The sequence below is a fragment of the Lactuca saligna genome, chromosome 6 (genome assembly GCF_052625555.1).
Source record: "Lactuca saligna cultivar CGN05327 chromosome 6, ASM5262555v1, whole genome shotgun sequence".
In the NCBI taxonomy this organism is placed as follows: domain Eukaryota; kingdom Viridiplantae; phylum Streptophyta; class Magnoliopsida; order Asterales; family Asteraceae; genus Lactuca; species Lactuca saligna.
In genome coordinates this window covers 96,324,813-96,342,207 of record NC_136422.1, presented here as the reverse complement: position 1 = coordinate 96,342,207, position 17,395 = coordinate 96,324,813, and the positions used below count along the sequence as shown (strand labels likewise).

Sequence of the window (17,395 nt, the reverse complement as noted above, 5' to 3'; positions counted from 1 at the left end):
TTTGTTGATATGTTATATGTATACCAGACTTCGGTCCGATGCCGTGTAGGGATTGATGCTGAACTCCGGTCTGATGCAGGGCGGGGCTTGATGCCAGATTCGTCTAATGTCGGACGGGGCCTAATGTATGCTATTATGTGATTATGTGTATGGTATGTGGTAGTTTGGGGAGACTCACTAAGCTTCATGCTTATAGTTTTCAGTTTTGGTTTCAAGTACTTCCGTTAGCACGGGGAAGAGCTCGGGATGAATGCATGGCACACACCATAGGTTTTAGCATGGGATGATTTACTCTGATGTTTTGACATATGATTTTGATATATTGATAGTTGTTTATAACATTTATGTGATACACGGTTTATGATTTTTATATGATGAATGATACTTATGGTTTTTATTTATGAATTAAAACAAAAAATTTGGACTGTATTTTTAGGATGTTTCATCAACTCTGCTTATGCCACGAGAAGAACCACGGGTGATGCTTATAGGAGTATGCTACTAAGAGATGAAATGCATAAATTAGAACAAGCATTGGTGGAAGAAAAGCTTGTTATGAAGCTGGTGAAACTGCCCAAGACAGAAGATCCAGGAGGTGACAACTCGAGTCAGAGTAATCGTGATCAAAACAAGGAATGAAATCCAGGAAACATCGGTAGTAACTAGTGTGTTTCTTATTAAGCACTCATATGCTGAAGTAGTTTTAATTAAGATATGCAAATAAATCCTTGCGAACCCTAAACTTAAACCTATTGTGAGTCATGAACCTAGTAGTTTGGAGAAAACCTATAGAGTAGAGACAACTAGTGAGCTGTTGGAAATCTACTCGTGAAATGTTAATAAATTTCATCCTAATACTTACCAAATCATGTTTTTCACGTCAATCTCGTGCGTATGTCGCCGGAAGTCCAATATTGTTTTCTATATGACACATTTCTTTTTGCGTCACGTTAGCTCCTATACGACCCCCCCCCCCCCCCCTTTAACTGTAACTATGAACGATTGATCCTTAATTATAGACTTTATGCAAATTCTGAGCAGAAGATTTGACATTATTATAGGGTTGAATCGACTACCTCCCCATTTTGTCTAGATCTATACTAGTAAACGATATGATGAAGCCTGCCCCACGAGAAAGACATGGTCATTTATAATGACAAGTAAGAGAAGAACCTAAATTTGCTTTCACACCCTAAAGATGAACTATGAATGATTTAATCAAATGTGAACGATCTGATAAAATGCGAAGAATTTAATCGAATGACAATGATTTGATAAAATGTGATGGATTTAATCAACTGAGAAGGATTTTATAAAATGTGGAGAACATAATCAAATGTGAAGGATTTGATAAAATGTGAAAGATTTAATCAAATGAGAAGAATTTGATAAAATATGAAGGATTTAATCAAATGAAAAGGATTTGAGAAAATGTGAAGGATTTAATCAAATGTGAAGGATTTGATCAAATGTGGAAGTTTAACTGAAGACTTCTTCCCAAGAAATGAACGTTGGAATTTTCACAACAAAAGAATTTATGTTTGATACTACCAGTAATCCATCGAGAACTTCTTTATGGTAGCCCAACTGTTAACTAAGTTAACACCAAAAGGAAACAAGGCCCAACCGGAAAGATAACCAAGAGATTGTATTCTAGAAGTTGGAACAAGTATAGTGTAACGCATAAATCCTAGTTTTCTAAAAGAACAAAGAACTTGCTCATCTACGACGATGTGTACATAAAGAATTGAGGTGCCCATGGATGAATTAAGATAAGGTTTTACCTATGCTTTCGGTTGAATGACATAAATGAGAAATTTTTTGTCATCATGACGTGTGAGATTCGTTAACATTGTAATGGGATTGACATAGTAGAAAATAACTTGAGCCAAAAAGAACGTACCAAACCTCGTTGAGTATGGATATTAACTATAAATATCCATTCACAACCTACAACTCAAATTCGAGAAGTTTGACTCGAGACAAGAAAGGTTAAAGAGTGAAGCTCTATGAAGATTGGATAATCAGCTCAGGGATGACGACACATGATAATTTATGAGCCGAATTTGTACACCAAAGCGCAGTGAACACAAGAGCATTGTCTTGGATGAAGCTAACAGACTAAAGATGTACATGTGTATTCTTTTAGAGAAATGATTCGACTTAAAGAACAAGACAGGTTAACCTGTAACTCAAAGGACCTTCGAAATTCTTAACAAAATTTGGTCCAAATATTTATACCAAGTTATCTAGAGAACTAAACGATGTAGACGACACTTTTTGATATGCCAAGTCTCAAGGAGTGTCGGTCCGATGACACACTCGTTATCTCTGTTTCAATGAAGTGAGCTAGGAACTATGCGAATATTTCAAAATTGGGAAAGTACACGCGATAAGAATTTTATATAAGAGTCGACAACCTTAAAAGACTTGATTCAATCGTATTCCATATTCATATCTTTTTGTAGGGATTAGAATAGAGCCATCTATTCGACTGGGTATTCAATCTTGAGTTATGCAACATAAAACGACTATAGAATGATCATGTGTGGATCAAGCGAAACAAAAACACCACCAATTTTTTTATAATATTTTATCTGCATATTGAATTTTGGGACGGAATTCCTTTCAATGAGGGGATAATGTAACAATCGGTAAAAATTAGTCAGAGTTCGGTGGTCAAACCACCGCAAACCGTTATGCAATAAAGACCATTTACATTTAATTTTAAGTTTGTAAAGTATATTAAATATCTTATATTCAAAATTGCTTTTAAAACATCTCAAATGGCTCAAAACCCTCTATCGTTGAGATCGAATCGAAAATCACCAAAAATTTAACTTTTGATGGCGTTAAAAATAAAATTTTGTATTAAATATATTTTAAAGTTAGGATAAAAAATTTGAATAGACTAAGTTCTCCTGATTCCGTGGATATAAAGAACGTTTAAAACGGAAGTCGTATGAGAAAGTTACGTCTTTTTAAAGTTATAAAAATCAGTATTTATCTGATTTTCTTGAAACGAATTGTACACTGCTTCGTTTGAATTAGCTACAAACCTTTCACATTTTTGAACTCAAACTATATTCTATTATTATTTGTTATATTTTTAATCTCAACCCAAATCAGATTCATAAAATATATTGAATCTAAAATGAATAATCGCAAAACATTAAACGGATTTTCTTGGAGCTCTACTTATCGGATTTAAGATCCGTCTGGCTTTATGGAAACCTTATAACGCAAATTATCATTCTTCATTTTCAGAAAATTTATTTGATAAGGGCACACAAATCGACAATGTTAGAAAATATCACAGTTTTGATATTTCACCTAACTCACATCTAAGAGTATCTCCATACCACTCCCATTCTCCATAATTTTCTCCATTTCTTCTCTCATTCCTCTCCAACCCTACCCTATTTCTTCTCCCAGTTTGGGGGAAATGAATAGTATAACACCAAATATGGTGCTATACTATTCATTTCTCCCAAAATGGTGATGAACTTTGAGTTGTCGGTTTTAATCCCTCGTTTTATATTTTTATATATTTCTGTTTTTTTACCTACTAATTATTATTTAAATGTAATATTTAATACTTATAATATTGTCTTATATATTAAATTATATTAATTAATTATAAATATAAATTTTTCTTTTTGTTTATCAAATTCATATTAAAATTTAAATACATATTGGAATTTTTAAAACATAATTACGTATTTTACAAAAGCTTATAATTACGTATTATAAATATAATATTATTTATTTAATATTATTGAAATTAAAAAAAATATAAATTATATATTTGTTAAAATCAAATTAGTAGAAGGAGTGTATTTGATAATTTATATAAGTTAAAATGATGGAAGATACTTTTTGGGGGTAAAAATAAGGTAAAAAATAAAATAGGATTGGAGATGAAACACTATTTACCCATTTTTTAATCCATTTTTAAAGGAAAAAATGGTAATGCTATTTATTAATTTTAGGGTTCGTTTTTATTAAAATAAATTAACTACATTTATATTACTAAACTATACGTTTAAATGATATTTTATTACTTGATTAACAAATTATTATATTATATTATTAATAATATTGGAACAAACTTTATAAATTATACATGATAGTCATATGTTTAATATATATTAAAGTAGTTGTCGATTGTAGCAATTTGCTCTAATGATGTAAAGATTTACGTTATAAAAAATAATTACAAAACTGACACATGACATGAAACAAAAATAATATTATTTTGGGATCGGTGAAGATGGCGTTAATATGTCAATGGTTTAATTAACATAAAAGTTGGAGGGAATGGTATTATGTTTGTGATGGTCACTCGGGTGGTGTTTGTTTTTTGGAAAAACATCTTCAGATCTTTTATTTCTACGCGGCGCACATACGCGTAACACTTTTAATCTCGTAGTTGTTTGTTTTTTAGAAGTCTTCGGAGTCAAAAACCTCTGTGCGTGTTCTGTTTCGCGCAACACTTGTACTGCCCCTTCCAATCTCTTTCGGCCTCTTTTTTTAATTTTTTATTATATGTTGTTGAAATTTTATTTCATTTTTTTATTATTCTTGTTGATTTTTTTTTATATTGAATAATAATAATCTTTGATGAAATATCATTATTTTTTTACTAAATATTTTTATTTTTTTGTTGAAATATCATTATTTTTTACTGAATTATTATTAATTCTTACCGAAATGTTATACATTATTAAATTTTCCGTATTAAAAAACTATTTTTATTATTCTTTATGAATTTTTGCTTCAGAAAATCAAACAGCACCTTAGGCTCCATATAAGCTCCACGTAAATTATCTTGATTTACAATGTAAAGGAAAAAACAAGTGGCGTCATGCTAATGGAGAATAGATGAACAAAAAAGAGTGAAAAAATGAGTTTAATAGAAATCGATATAATTTCTCTCTCTTCCGCAATGCAATGATGAGAAGAACTTGTTTTCACAGCATGTGTGTGTGTTTGTGTGTGTGTGAGGGGGGAGGGGGGGGGGGGGGGGGGGGTTACCCACAACATGTAGCGCTCTATACGAGCCTTGCCCGATGCTTTTGTTGTTCACACCTTCAAGTCTAATTATGTATCATACAAAGAAAAGCCTGTCGACAAATACAACGGTCGACGTTGTTGCCGATAACCCTTTGTTTGTAGTTATTATATTATGTCGAGTACAATTTTGTCTTTGTCAAGTGAGTTTGGCCCAGTGGATTTAATACATTCTTAACATGTTCTAAATTTTTCCTTCTAACCAAATCATAATTTGAGTAATGTTTTGGTTGATGATCTTGCATTAACTACATTAGGGACCACAAGTAAGATGTTAATCTATGTTTTTGTTCATCTCATTAAACATATTTATTACAAAATCGGTACTTTTCTTGGATTAAATATGTTTAAAGCTTAATTTAGTGGCTTTCTGCAAATCTAAATGAAACACGAAGAGTATTTAATAGTCATTGGTTTATCTCATCCATCTGAAGTTGTGTTTGAAAATGATGTCTTGGAGCTATTTGGCTGTTTTTATGTCTTTATTTGAGAAGATTGTGATGTTTCATGTAAGTTTTTGTAGTGAGGTCCAAAATATTGATTTTTCTGGCAAGTTGAGTTTTGTGAGTTTCTGTGTTGGACCAATTATTTATATAAACGTGGCTTCTGGAACGATGAATTCATTTAAATAATAAACTTCACATTCATCTGTTTCTTAAAGTTCACATCTTTTTCTTCAGGGATTTTAATAATTCTTTGGCAGTATGCATGTTCGAAGAGGGAAACGATCTGTGGTACATTTCGAGAAAACTTTCTTGCTTTTCTTGATTTTATTTTATTTTTGGTTTTTATGTTTGAAGGATGCGTCTTTTTGTAGGCATTTTGGCCGTCAATTGTGATGAAAAAATGGTTAAATATTCATCCAAAGAATAATGATTTTAGTGAAGACGAAATGGATACTGAAAGTGAAGACGATGGTATGTTTTGGATCATGAAAAAGCTTTAATTTTTCTAGTCTTAGGCTGACTTTAATATATATCGGGACTTAAGAAAATTTCTAGGGCTATATTCATGATGTGAGAAGGTCATTTATCTCATATTCACAAAAGAGAGAGTGAGGCGAGCCCATGTCCTATCTTAGGCTATCCGGTATGCTGCTCCAAACCACACGCATGAGATCCTATGTGGCAGTTCATAAGCGGCGTGAACACCGCCCCAAGCACCGGCGAGTTGGCTGTGGTCATGAAGGCGGCGGATACGATGTATTTGATTGGTTACGCTATCCGGTCCCTCACATTTCTCTCTTTCTCTCTCTTCTTTTTGCCACTTCTTGAAAACAATTTCCACAACCTAGTAGATAGGTTGTGGAATTGTAACATATACGTGGCCTCATCCTTCATTCACAAATCACACATGAGGATAACCCTAAGCCTTAGTAGATGGGAAAAAAGTTCCAGTTTAGATATCAATGAAATCATTCTTAGTACCATTATTTATAATACTTCTAAAACGTCGCACAACTTAATATGTAATGTGACTATCATGTTATAGGTAAGAAATCACATCCTCTACGTAATATGTAACAAAGCTAGGAGACTTACTTTTTTAGTTATCATGGTTTGAACGTTTTGCAGGTTCCTCTCATAAACGCGAACATATGGGTTTTAATGAGGAGAATTCTCCTAGAATAGAGAGGAACATGTCTACATGCTCAAGTGAAACCTCAAATGGTAATTATCTCGTTTTTTTTTTTTTTTTTTTTTTTTTTTTTTTTTTCCTGTAAAATAATTTGTTTTAATCATTAAATAAAAATCAAAAGCAAATGCAAAGCAGTAGATGTTATAGATTATAAGATATTCAAATAATGACAAAACAAAATGCAAAATAATGCTACTTCAGTATTAGAATGCTGGCATTGGTCCATCTGCTCATGCGTCATTAATTCCATTTCCAATGGGTCGATTATCCGTACCAACCTCTCGGTAATCCAATATATCTGGAATCCATTGCAAATCCGTTCCTAATTAATCTGGTCCTAATGTGACCAAATTGTAGTTCATCCCTAATTGAATTTTTAAATAAAATTTGTACTAAATGGTTGCTAAGGGCTTTTCTAAGCAGGTTTAATGGTTGTATATTTTTAGTGACACCTGCAAAACCATTGGTAAAACACAAGAGGGGGAAATCAGAGGATCTTCACTGTATTAAAACGAAAGATTTGAGGTTTGGCTATAAATATAATAGATTTGCTTCTCCATCATAATCACGATTCTTGAAAACTATACATATTATATTGTAACACCCATACATGGATCATGTCTTGTAGGTTAATGATCGGGACTTGGAATGTTGCGGGAAAGCTTCCCCCTGATGGCCTTGATATCGACGATTGGCTTAGTATGCACCAACCGGCTGACGTATATATTCTCGGGTAAGTAATGGCCATTGTTGTAATTTTGGTTTCGGGTAACTGATGTTTTTAATTAGCGGTAGTTTGTAACGTTGCTGTGAAGTTTTGTAGTTTTTTTTCGTTGTTATGAAATTTATATCTTTTGTTCACAAGGTGCTTTTGATTGAAACAACTTATTAAAATATAACCAAGTTTGGTTTTTTCCAATATTATAAAATTGTTGAAAAGGACAATGCCAATGTAGCCAAATTTCATATTTGTACGTTATATTGTTGTGAAATTTGGTTGTGTCGTTATTGATAATGACAATGTTTAGAATACATTGAGTTTTGGATTAGAAAAGTTATCTAATTCACATGATGCATCCGAATTAATATCATTTTTTTATTAGGAGTTTGAATTTCTTTTTTAAATGACTTATTATTATTATTATTTTTTTTACAAAAAACAAACTATTTTGAAACATTTATCGCAACTAGAATCCCTAACAAAAAATTCCGTTAACAGTTTTCAAGAAGTTGTTCCTTTGAACGCGGGGAATGTGCTTGGAGCCGAGACTCGAGCACCGATTATAAAATGGGAGGCAGTCATTCGAAAATCTCTTAACAAATCACAAGAAGCCGAATACGTACCAAAAAGCTATAGTGCCCCGACCTCTCCTGTTGCCGAGATCAAAAGCAATGTGGATTTCCTGTCAACCGAAATAACTGATTCCGAAAGGAACGAGATTACTTCAATGATTGGTTTAACGGGATTCAACGGCCTCGATTGGCCCGAATACACACCAGATAGAAAACACGATATTTGTTTTTCGGGTAACAACTTACGTAGAGTGCTAAGTAGCTCGGATCAAGTTCGTAAAGATTGGTTTACACATGAATGTAAGTGACACTTCGAGTATTAGAGAGCTTTTAACAACGAAATCATTTGAATTGTATTCTTCGTTTGAATTACAAAGTATTTGTATCTTTATACCAGGTAAGAGGAAATATATATATATATATATATATATATATATATATATATATATATATATATATATATATATATATATATATATATATATATACACACACTACCCTGACTTTTGGTATCACAACTAACCACAATATTCTTGTTCCTACCTTATAGCTAACAATTTCGGTCCACGAGGTAATGTGGTTGATCTCGGCGGTTTGAGATTGTTGCGTCATAGCTCGTGCGACGTCGGTTTGCTTTGGACGGAGAAAAAAGAGAGGGCTGATCATGTTGATTCTCTCTACAATGTATCCGAACTAGTGATGGAAGAAGATGATGATTCTCTCATGGACATAATAGAAGTCGAACAAGGAAATCCACCGATAAAAAGTCGCGGAAAATTTGATAGGTGTTTTTCTTAACCTTCTAGGAAAAAAATACTTTGTATTTCCACCAGATTATCGAATTTAGTTGTGCAACTATTTTTGGTAGTGATTGAATTGTTACACATATTTTAAGAAAAACATCTTTCTCATTGGCCTATTTTGATATAATTGTAAAAATATATACAATGACAACATACTTTTACCTTGTCGATTTTGGCTACCATTATATCAATTTAGCTAATAAACGGTTCTATTATATCACTTTAACCATAATAACCAAAATAAAGAAACTAATAATTTTGTGGCAAAATCAATAAATGATGAAATGTATTTACTATTTCTCAAAATCAGGTGAGCAACAAAAATGGTCATTTTAGAAATGGCTTAAAGAGTACAATGTTATAATATAGAAAATAGTGATGTGATTAAATTGATAAAGTGGTGAACATGTAAGAGTTTTTCCGTATTTCCTGTTATTTTGTCCTTTATATGAAAAAAAGAAACAATCTCCCTTTTCGAAATATATAAAGGATGATTATCTTAATTAGTTTAAACTCTCTTTGATACACTATGAGTTTGTAATACGACAAATTGAAATTAGCAGTGCTAGACCAAACTAAACCAAAAGTACTTGTTATGTATTAGGTATGTTCGAATCGTGAGTAAGCAGATGGTTGGTATATACCTTTCGATTTGGGTTCGGAGAAGGTTGAGAAGGAATATCAGCAATGTAAAGGTAACGCCCATTGGCATCGGGCTTATGGGCTATATGGGAAATAAGGTAATTTCCTGCATCTTATTGAATCAACCCATTATGAGAACTCTTTGTATGTGCACAATAAATAAAAATGTACTTCGATTAATTTGTTTATTTTAACATCCCACTTTCTTTTCCTCCTATTACAACATTCTAATCTACTGAATACATCGAGTAGTAGCACACAAATTCAAAATAATTATCACTCCTATAATTAGGTAAAATTTTCAATCTCCTAATTAGAAAATAAATTTGAAAGTACACACATATGCTTCTAGAATTTTCAAAATATAGTGTCTTAATTTTGAAAAACTTCAACGTTGATATTCTCTTAATACATGGTAATTTAGAAACTCTACATAGTTATAGCAATGTCATTTAAATTTAAACCTATTTCGTTGCTTTAATTGGTTAGATTTCAAAGCATAATGCGATGAAAATAAACGATTTGAAACTATTTGAAATTATAACTAGGCTGAGTCTTTAACACTTTAATGTCTATATATTAAAATAAGGAAAAATACAATGTTATAAGGGTATATTTTTCAAAATAAAATGTTTTTTCTAATAGATAACTCATACAATGTCTAAATAAGAAGAAAAAAATGAAAGTGTAATCAAGGTTCTAAAATGTTCACCATAGCTTCGTCATGGCTTGAAGGCTTCTATTTGACGTCAAATTTTAACAAAATATTGTCTTAAGTCACACACACACACACACACACACACACACACACATATATATATATATATATACACAAAATTATTACCTTAAGTCACGCCTTACAAATGACACGCTGAGCCACACCTTATAATAACTTGAGGCTTGACATTGTCGTCAAGTCACATCTAAGTTTATTTAGACCCTTGTGTATGATATTGTAAAGTTGTAATGTCAAGAAGTGAGAGTAATATAGTAATATAATATAACACAAAAATAGATAAATGTACATTACTATGCATCTAAACCTTCTTATTGAGAAGAAAGTAATCAAAAGTTTTTGGTCTAGGGATCTATTTCCGTTAGCATGTCTCTTTATCAAACACGAATATGTTTCGTTTGTTCTCATTTGAGCTCCGGACACAAGGACGGGGACGATGGGAGGCGCAACTCTGATGTTAATGAGATCTTGAGACGAACTCATTTCTTATCGGTATTAGACCATGATCAACCTAAAACAATTCCATCTCATGAGTAAGGCCATGTTTTTTTTTCTTTCAAGTGTTGTCTGGATAAACGATGATTTAAATAATATTTTAGAAAATGATTTAGTTTGAAAAAAATAGAGCATATGTGTAAAAGAAATTAGGACTTAACCGAGAAAGCCTCATTTCTCATACTTTTGATACTAAGTTGTTTTTTCTCCATTAAACAGCAAAATATTTTGGTTTGGCGATTTGAATTATCGTATCAATATGGCAGATGCAGACGTCAGAAAACTTGTTGCCTTGAAGCAGTGGGAGAAACTGTTATACAATGATCAGGTAAATTAATTAGATTCATGATTATAAGTTTAGCATATGGCATGTTTATTTGTTAGGTGACAAAAATCATGGTGATCTACTGCCTTTGATGTGCATTGCAATGTAAAGAGACAAAATTTTGAATTTTTATAACATTTAAAAAGATGTACCAAAGACTGCTTTCGGTTTTTACTTTGTGCAAAAGACATGAAAAACCTTTTTCTCTTGATCATCCAAAATAGTTAAAGATTAATGTTAATGATAGCTATGCAAAGAGCTTAGAAGCGGGTGTGTCTTTGAGGGATGGAAGGAAGGTGTTATCAACTTCCCACCCACCTACAAGTATGAAATCAATTCGGATCACTACATAGGTGAAATTCCTAAAGAAGGGGAGAAAAGAAGAACACCAGCATGGTATGTGAACATTTTTACAGTTTTGAGGTCAACAAAACAGCTTTTTTTTAACGCTAAATATGTCTCATGCTAAGCAAAACTTAAAAATAAAAAATAAAAAAAAAAAAAAAATTAGACGATCCTTATGCCATTTTTCTATAGTTACAAACAGAAATTATTTGTGTTTAATCATATTTCAAATTTCCTAAGCAAAAGTTGAATTTTAATTATGACAACCCTTTCGAGGATTTCTGAACGTCTAGGGTATGGCTGAAAGTATTAAATTCCATTTGTCCTTTTAATAAAAGAGCCACGTATCTTTATTATATTTGTTATGAAGTAAAAAATAAAAAATAAATAAATTTTACATAAATTTAAAATAAATATAAAATAAGATTTTAAAAATAGGCTAATTTTTAATTTGAAATTTCACCCTTTTCTACACAACACCTTGCTGGCTGTAACATAATATTCCTATTCACATTTTGTAAAAAAATAAAAAAATAAAAAATAGCTAAATGTCTGAAAATTCAAAATGGATATTATTATCGAGTGAAAAACATAATGAATCTTACTCATATAATGCAGGTGTGATCGTATTTTATGGAAGGGGAAAGGCATTGAACAACTTCGTTATGATAGTTTGGATTTACAAATGTCCGATCATCGGCCCGTTAGATCAGTTTTTTCAGTTATGGTTGAAGTATTTGACCCTACAAAGATTCGTCGAGCTCTTGATTTGACTATTCCGTTCATCCAAATATAATCATTCATGGAGGAGTTAAATTATTCCAAAGAGGTTTAAGTTCTAAATTCCTTTTCATTGATGATATTATTATTAATGTTGGTCTTATAAAAAATTTCATGTGAAGGTGCTTCTACACTTAATTACGACATGTATTTGTAACAATATAGTAACTCATAAGTTTACTCTTTTTATATAAGAATATTGACATTACAGGAAAAAAAAAAAAAAAAAAAAAAAAAAAAAAAAAAAAAAAAAAAAAAAAAACTATATTGGTATTTTTTTGAAATGGTGAAAGTTTTGAATCTTAAAAGTTACAATATGTGAGTTTGTGATCGCGTGTAAATTAGCTCAATGTGAGAATTATACTTTGATGCAGTCCCCAAGCGAGCTACTATATATTGTGCTTATGGCGGCATAGTGTCATGAAACTTAAGAGTTATAATTGCTATAAGAATAACCAAACCTCTTTTTTAACAAATAAATATAGGAGAACATAAGCTAAACATGAATTCTTCATATTTAAACCCGAAGGACCATGAAATATGACATTTACATGATTAAAAAAAAAGTCGCCAGATTTCCCCAAATTTTGTACCAATTTTGGCACTATCGTTAAATTTAACATTGAAGTATTCAACTACTTGTGACGTTTTCTTCTTTTGGGCTAAACTAGTCAAAATAAGGTGAAAGCTTTCGCGGAATTTGTTTTGAATCTACCAAGCTACACTAATTTGTGCTTGAACTAACTACTTTTGTTTCATATGTTTAATGGAGTCTTCGGTAATAATTATGAAAGCCCAACTACAAACTAGTAATTAGCCAACTTTAAGTAGAAATTCATTTTCTATAACTTTCTTAGTAAATGACTTGAGTAGGGTAATCACTTATAGTCCATAATGTTAGACGTTCTATTTATTGTATTTGTGTTTTGGTTACATGACCCTTTGTATTTACCCACATAGCTAAAACCCTATTATCTTCTTTGTATCATATTTATACTCTTGATGTAGTGCAAGTGATGTGATTCGAGAAACACTAATCGACATGGTATCTGAGCACTACATTGAGAATATAAATATGATACATACAAGATATGTATAGTCCATTAATGTTTTTCTCATCACGCCAATATCATTACATCAAGAATATAAGTATGATACATAAAAGATATGTTTTAACGTTCAAGATCCTTAAACCTATCCCGGATCCTGGATCTTAAAGGAGTCTCAGAATCCTGAAACATACATCCGGATCCTAACCATCACCATTATTATTTCCTAACGAAATTACCATACATTTCTAGTTTATTCTTCACGTGTGTAGAATTAGTCAACAAAAGATTCATCAGCTCTGAAGAATCGTTTCAACCAAGCTTAAGACCCAAAAATACCAAGTCAAGGCAATATGCAAATACTTCTTCAATAGGATCTTGATAATATCGGACTTGTAGTTATTGGACCTAGGATATAAATACATATGTATAAATCACACTACAACACAAGTTAGACTCATTGAAACACTTGTTCTCGTAATTTCAATCTCATTTTTGTAACTTGCTTTCCATCAATAAAATTAAACAAGGTAGGTGATCATTATCACCTCCTAAGGTTTTGTGATGAAGATCCTAGCAAGGATCAAAGGCTTTCCTTGTAAATCATTTGTGTCATTTTAAATCTGAAATTTATATCCCGATTAGCCATAACAACATAACCTCTCATACAATTTGGTTGATATCTTCTAAATTGATTTTTGACCAAAACAAACTGGCAACCACCATTAGGCCGTGGTGTTCATGATGCTCGAAAATCTTGTCTAGGTAATCAACCCTATCTTCTTTCTCTAGTCCTCCTATTTCTTTAAAAAGTCTTCCATCACCTCCGAGCAGACCTCCTGGTCATAACAAAATTTATGATGCTTCTAAAAAGATCACCTCTCCGATCACTAGCCATAGGAATCTAGGATTCCTAGGATTCCAGGATCCTCCCATTCGGATCTCCAATAATGAACTCATATCCATGATGAAGATGTTGATGCAACAAGTGATTCAAAAATTGGAGGACAACATGAAATTGCTCAAGGAAGTGGGAAGGATAAGAGAGGAGATCGGCAAACCTCAAGAAGCTACACACTCGATCATGCAACCTAAGATCCTAAAGTTTGATAGCACAGGATCCTTAGGGAAACGTCCAGAGACTGAAACCCTAGCATCCACCCCTATTTTGACTTCGGATGTAACCCCAAACAAATCAAGCTCTTGTGATCCAGGATCATGGTGAAACCTTCATTACTCCTAAGAACAATGACACTGGTAACTTCTTCGAAAATAATGCCTTTAATACTAACTCCATGAATCTTGATGCATGAATAAGTCTAATCATGGCGAAGGAACTTCAACAACTAAGGCAGATGATCTCGAGCATGTTAGGAGTAGTTCAACCTGTACTGGAAGTATCACCCACCAGCCATAGGATCTCGATATTTATTCCCTCGATAGCCGACATTGAGGTTCCAAAATGTTTCCAAATTCCCAACATTAAACATTACAATGGAACAACATATCCTGAGGAGCACATAACAAAATATAATGAAAGATGGAAATCATTCCTATTCCACTACACTTAGAATAGGCTTGTTTATGCAAGGGTTTTTCTTCGAATCTTACAGAATCAAACTTGGAATGGCTTCTAAATGTTCCTACATACTCTCATTACTTATTTTTCTCACTTAGTTAACCTTTTCAATAATCAGTTCTCTTGCAGCATGATATTTGAAAAGATCACTAGTGATCATTATTGAGTAGTCCAGGATCCTAAGGAATCCCTTAGAGACTTTGTAAGCTAGTTTGGCAGGGAAGCATTAAACATTCCGAACATTGACATGGCGACTATAATGGAAGATTTTAAAATGGGCCTAAAGAAGGATTCTCCATTCTATGAAGATCTTTTGATGACCCATGCATGAGAATGGATGAAGTCAGAAGTAAAGCGTTGAGAATTATCAGACTAGACGAACATAAAGAAATTCAAAATAGGACCAGCACCCGAAATTCATATGATAATCCTAATAAGAAGGTCGAATCCTGACCCAAAGATCCTATAAACGAAAACCATACTCCAAACCTGACCATCATAGAGTTAATTCCCTTGATAATGAGGGGATGAAGATGAATTCCTAGGATCTCTGACTGCCTCTTTATGGATATTTCAGGTTTAACTTTTAACATGCATGATCTTGGTGAGAAAGCAAGGTGGCTGAGGAAAGGAGAAAAATCAAGTGGCTGGAAGAACAAGTCCAAATGGTGTGCATGCCACAAGATTTTGGCCACGTAACTGAAGACTGTATAGCCCTGAGGAAGGAAATTAGCTATCTCCTGAGGAAATGATATCTTAAAGAGATCATAGGAAGGAGAAAAGAAAGATACAGAGAAAATGAACAAGATCATGTGAAGATCCTAGAAAAACCAGGATCCCATAATCTAGATGGTAAGGTAATTAATGCTATTTCTATGGTTCTGACATTTTTGGAACTTCTTATTCTATAGGGAAAAGACATGCTAAGGTATCCAAGGAACACAAAGAAGAAATACTGTGGAAGAACACATTGATTACAGGCAAGACAAAATAACATTTGATGAACAAGATAGATAAAACATCCAAGATCCTCACCATGATAGACTTGTGATAACTTCCTACGTTTCCAATCACTTTGTTAGAAGGATCCTGGTAGATGGATAATCCTCAATGAACATCATACTCGTAGATGCTTTAACCGTATGAACATACCAAAATTTGAGATCATAAAAAAAACCTTAGTGTTTATAGGATTCAATGAAGAAACAAAACATACATGTGGATAAATCAAACTACCTATCCACATCTAGTGGATAAATTCTATGCAACACATTTGTGTTATTGATGCTATGTCTTCCTGAAATGTGATATTAGGTAGGTTTTGGATCCATGACATGAAAGTTGTACCTTGATGTACCATCAATATGTCAAGATGCATACCCCTTGGTGGACAGTGAAGATCATCGATGATAAAAAAATGTTCCAAATAATGTCATAAAACTTTGATGACGCCATCCATAATACCATGAAAAGCATAGAAATTAAATAAAAGGGAACGAAATGTATTAGAAACAAAAGAACAAGATGTAAAATAAGTTCCCTAAATATCGAGGATCATGATGCCAGAGTACTTATAGGATCCTCAATATCTAAATAAATTGAGCAAGACCTAGTGAAGTTCCTAAAGGATGGAAGAAAAGCTTTCGCATGGAAACCCGAAGATATGGTAGGTATAAGTAAAGAAATTATAACTCAAAAACTTAATATAGATCCTTCTTTCAGACTTATACATTAGAAAAGAATAAATTTTGTTGATGAAAGGAACCAAATCATCTAAGAGGAAGTCGAGAAACTTCTTAAGACTGGGATGATTAAAGAAGCCAAATTCCCAAGGTGGCTGGCCAACGTGGTAGTTGTGCAGAAAAAAATGGTAAATAGTGAGTATGTGTGGATTACACAGATCTTAATAAGGATTTCCCTAGGGATCCTTTCCCTTTACCACACATCGGCTCTATGGTAGATGCCATAGATGACCATGAATTAATAACATTTATGGATGCATCAACTAGATTCTAACAAATACGAATGGAACCATCGAGTCAAGAAGATACAACCTTCATAACCCCCATAGGTATTTATTGCTATATAGTTATGCCCTTAGTCTAAAAAATGTAGGAGAAACATACCAAAGATTGGTAAATAGGATGTTTAAGGATAAACATGGGGACATCATGGAAGTATACATTGATGACATGGTGGTTAAATCATTAAGAGCTGAAGATCACCTTAGGGATATTGAAGAAGCCTTATACATATTAGGTGAATACAACATAAAGTTAATGTTGGATAAGGTGTCTAAGTCCATAACTTATTTGGTATATACTTGACCCGACCGGCATGGTCCATTTGGGTTGCATCTCATCCAAACTATTATGGATAATTTTATGAGAGTTATACACATATGTTTATTTATATATTATGAGTTATAATATATTAATATGAAGTTACGTTATTTAATTAGTTTTAGTCTTAAATTAATCATGAATTAATTTAGAGATTAAAAGGAATACTAATTAAATTATGGGCTATTTGTTTTATATAGTGTGGGCTAATACTCATTTGTTAATGGGCTAGGCTTATGTGGAAGTCCATGGATGATCCATGGAGCTTTTAACCCATGGATCCTTGGAAAAGGAA

General features: G+C 32.5%; 1 protein-coding gene across 2 annotated transcripts; it reads left to right on the top strand.

The window, feature by feature from the left end:
• Window positions 1-5,689: 5,689 nt before the first annotated feature.
• LOC145000653 (type I inositol polyphosphate 5-phosphatase 2-like) lies at window positions 5,690-12,338 on the top strand. Of its 2 annotated transcripts, XM_078959915.1 has the most exons (12): window positions 5,690-5,807; window positions 5,891-5,990; window positions 6,648-6,743; window positions 7,158-7,236; window positions 7,340-7,444; window positions 7,931-8,304; window positions 8,555-8,789; window positions 9,412-9,547; window positions 10,534-10,718; window positions 10,900-11,008; window positions 11,253-11,401; window positions 11,969-12,337. In XM_078959915.1, exons 1-12 carry the CDS (start codon window positions 5,778-5,780, stop codon window positions 12,144-12,146), a joined length of 1,776 nt encoding a protein of 591 aa, XP_078816041.1. In that variant the 5' UTR covers window positions 5,690-5,777; the 3' UTR covers window positions 12,147-12,337. The 2 variants fall into 2 exon arrangements, with proteins under 2 accessions (XP_078816041.1, XP_078816042.1); XM_078959916.1 differs by lacking the exons at window positions 5,690-5,807; window positions 5,891-5,990 and adding an exon at window positions 6,378-6,564 and having other exon boundaries at window positions 11,969-12,338.
• The last annotated feature ends 5,057 nt before the right edge of the window (window positions 12,339-17,395 follow it).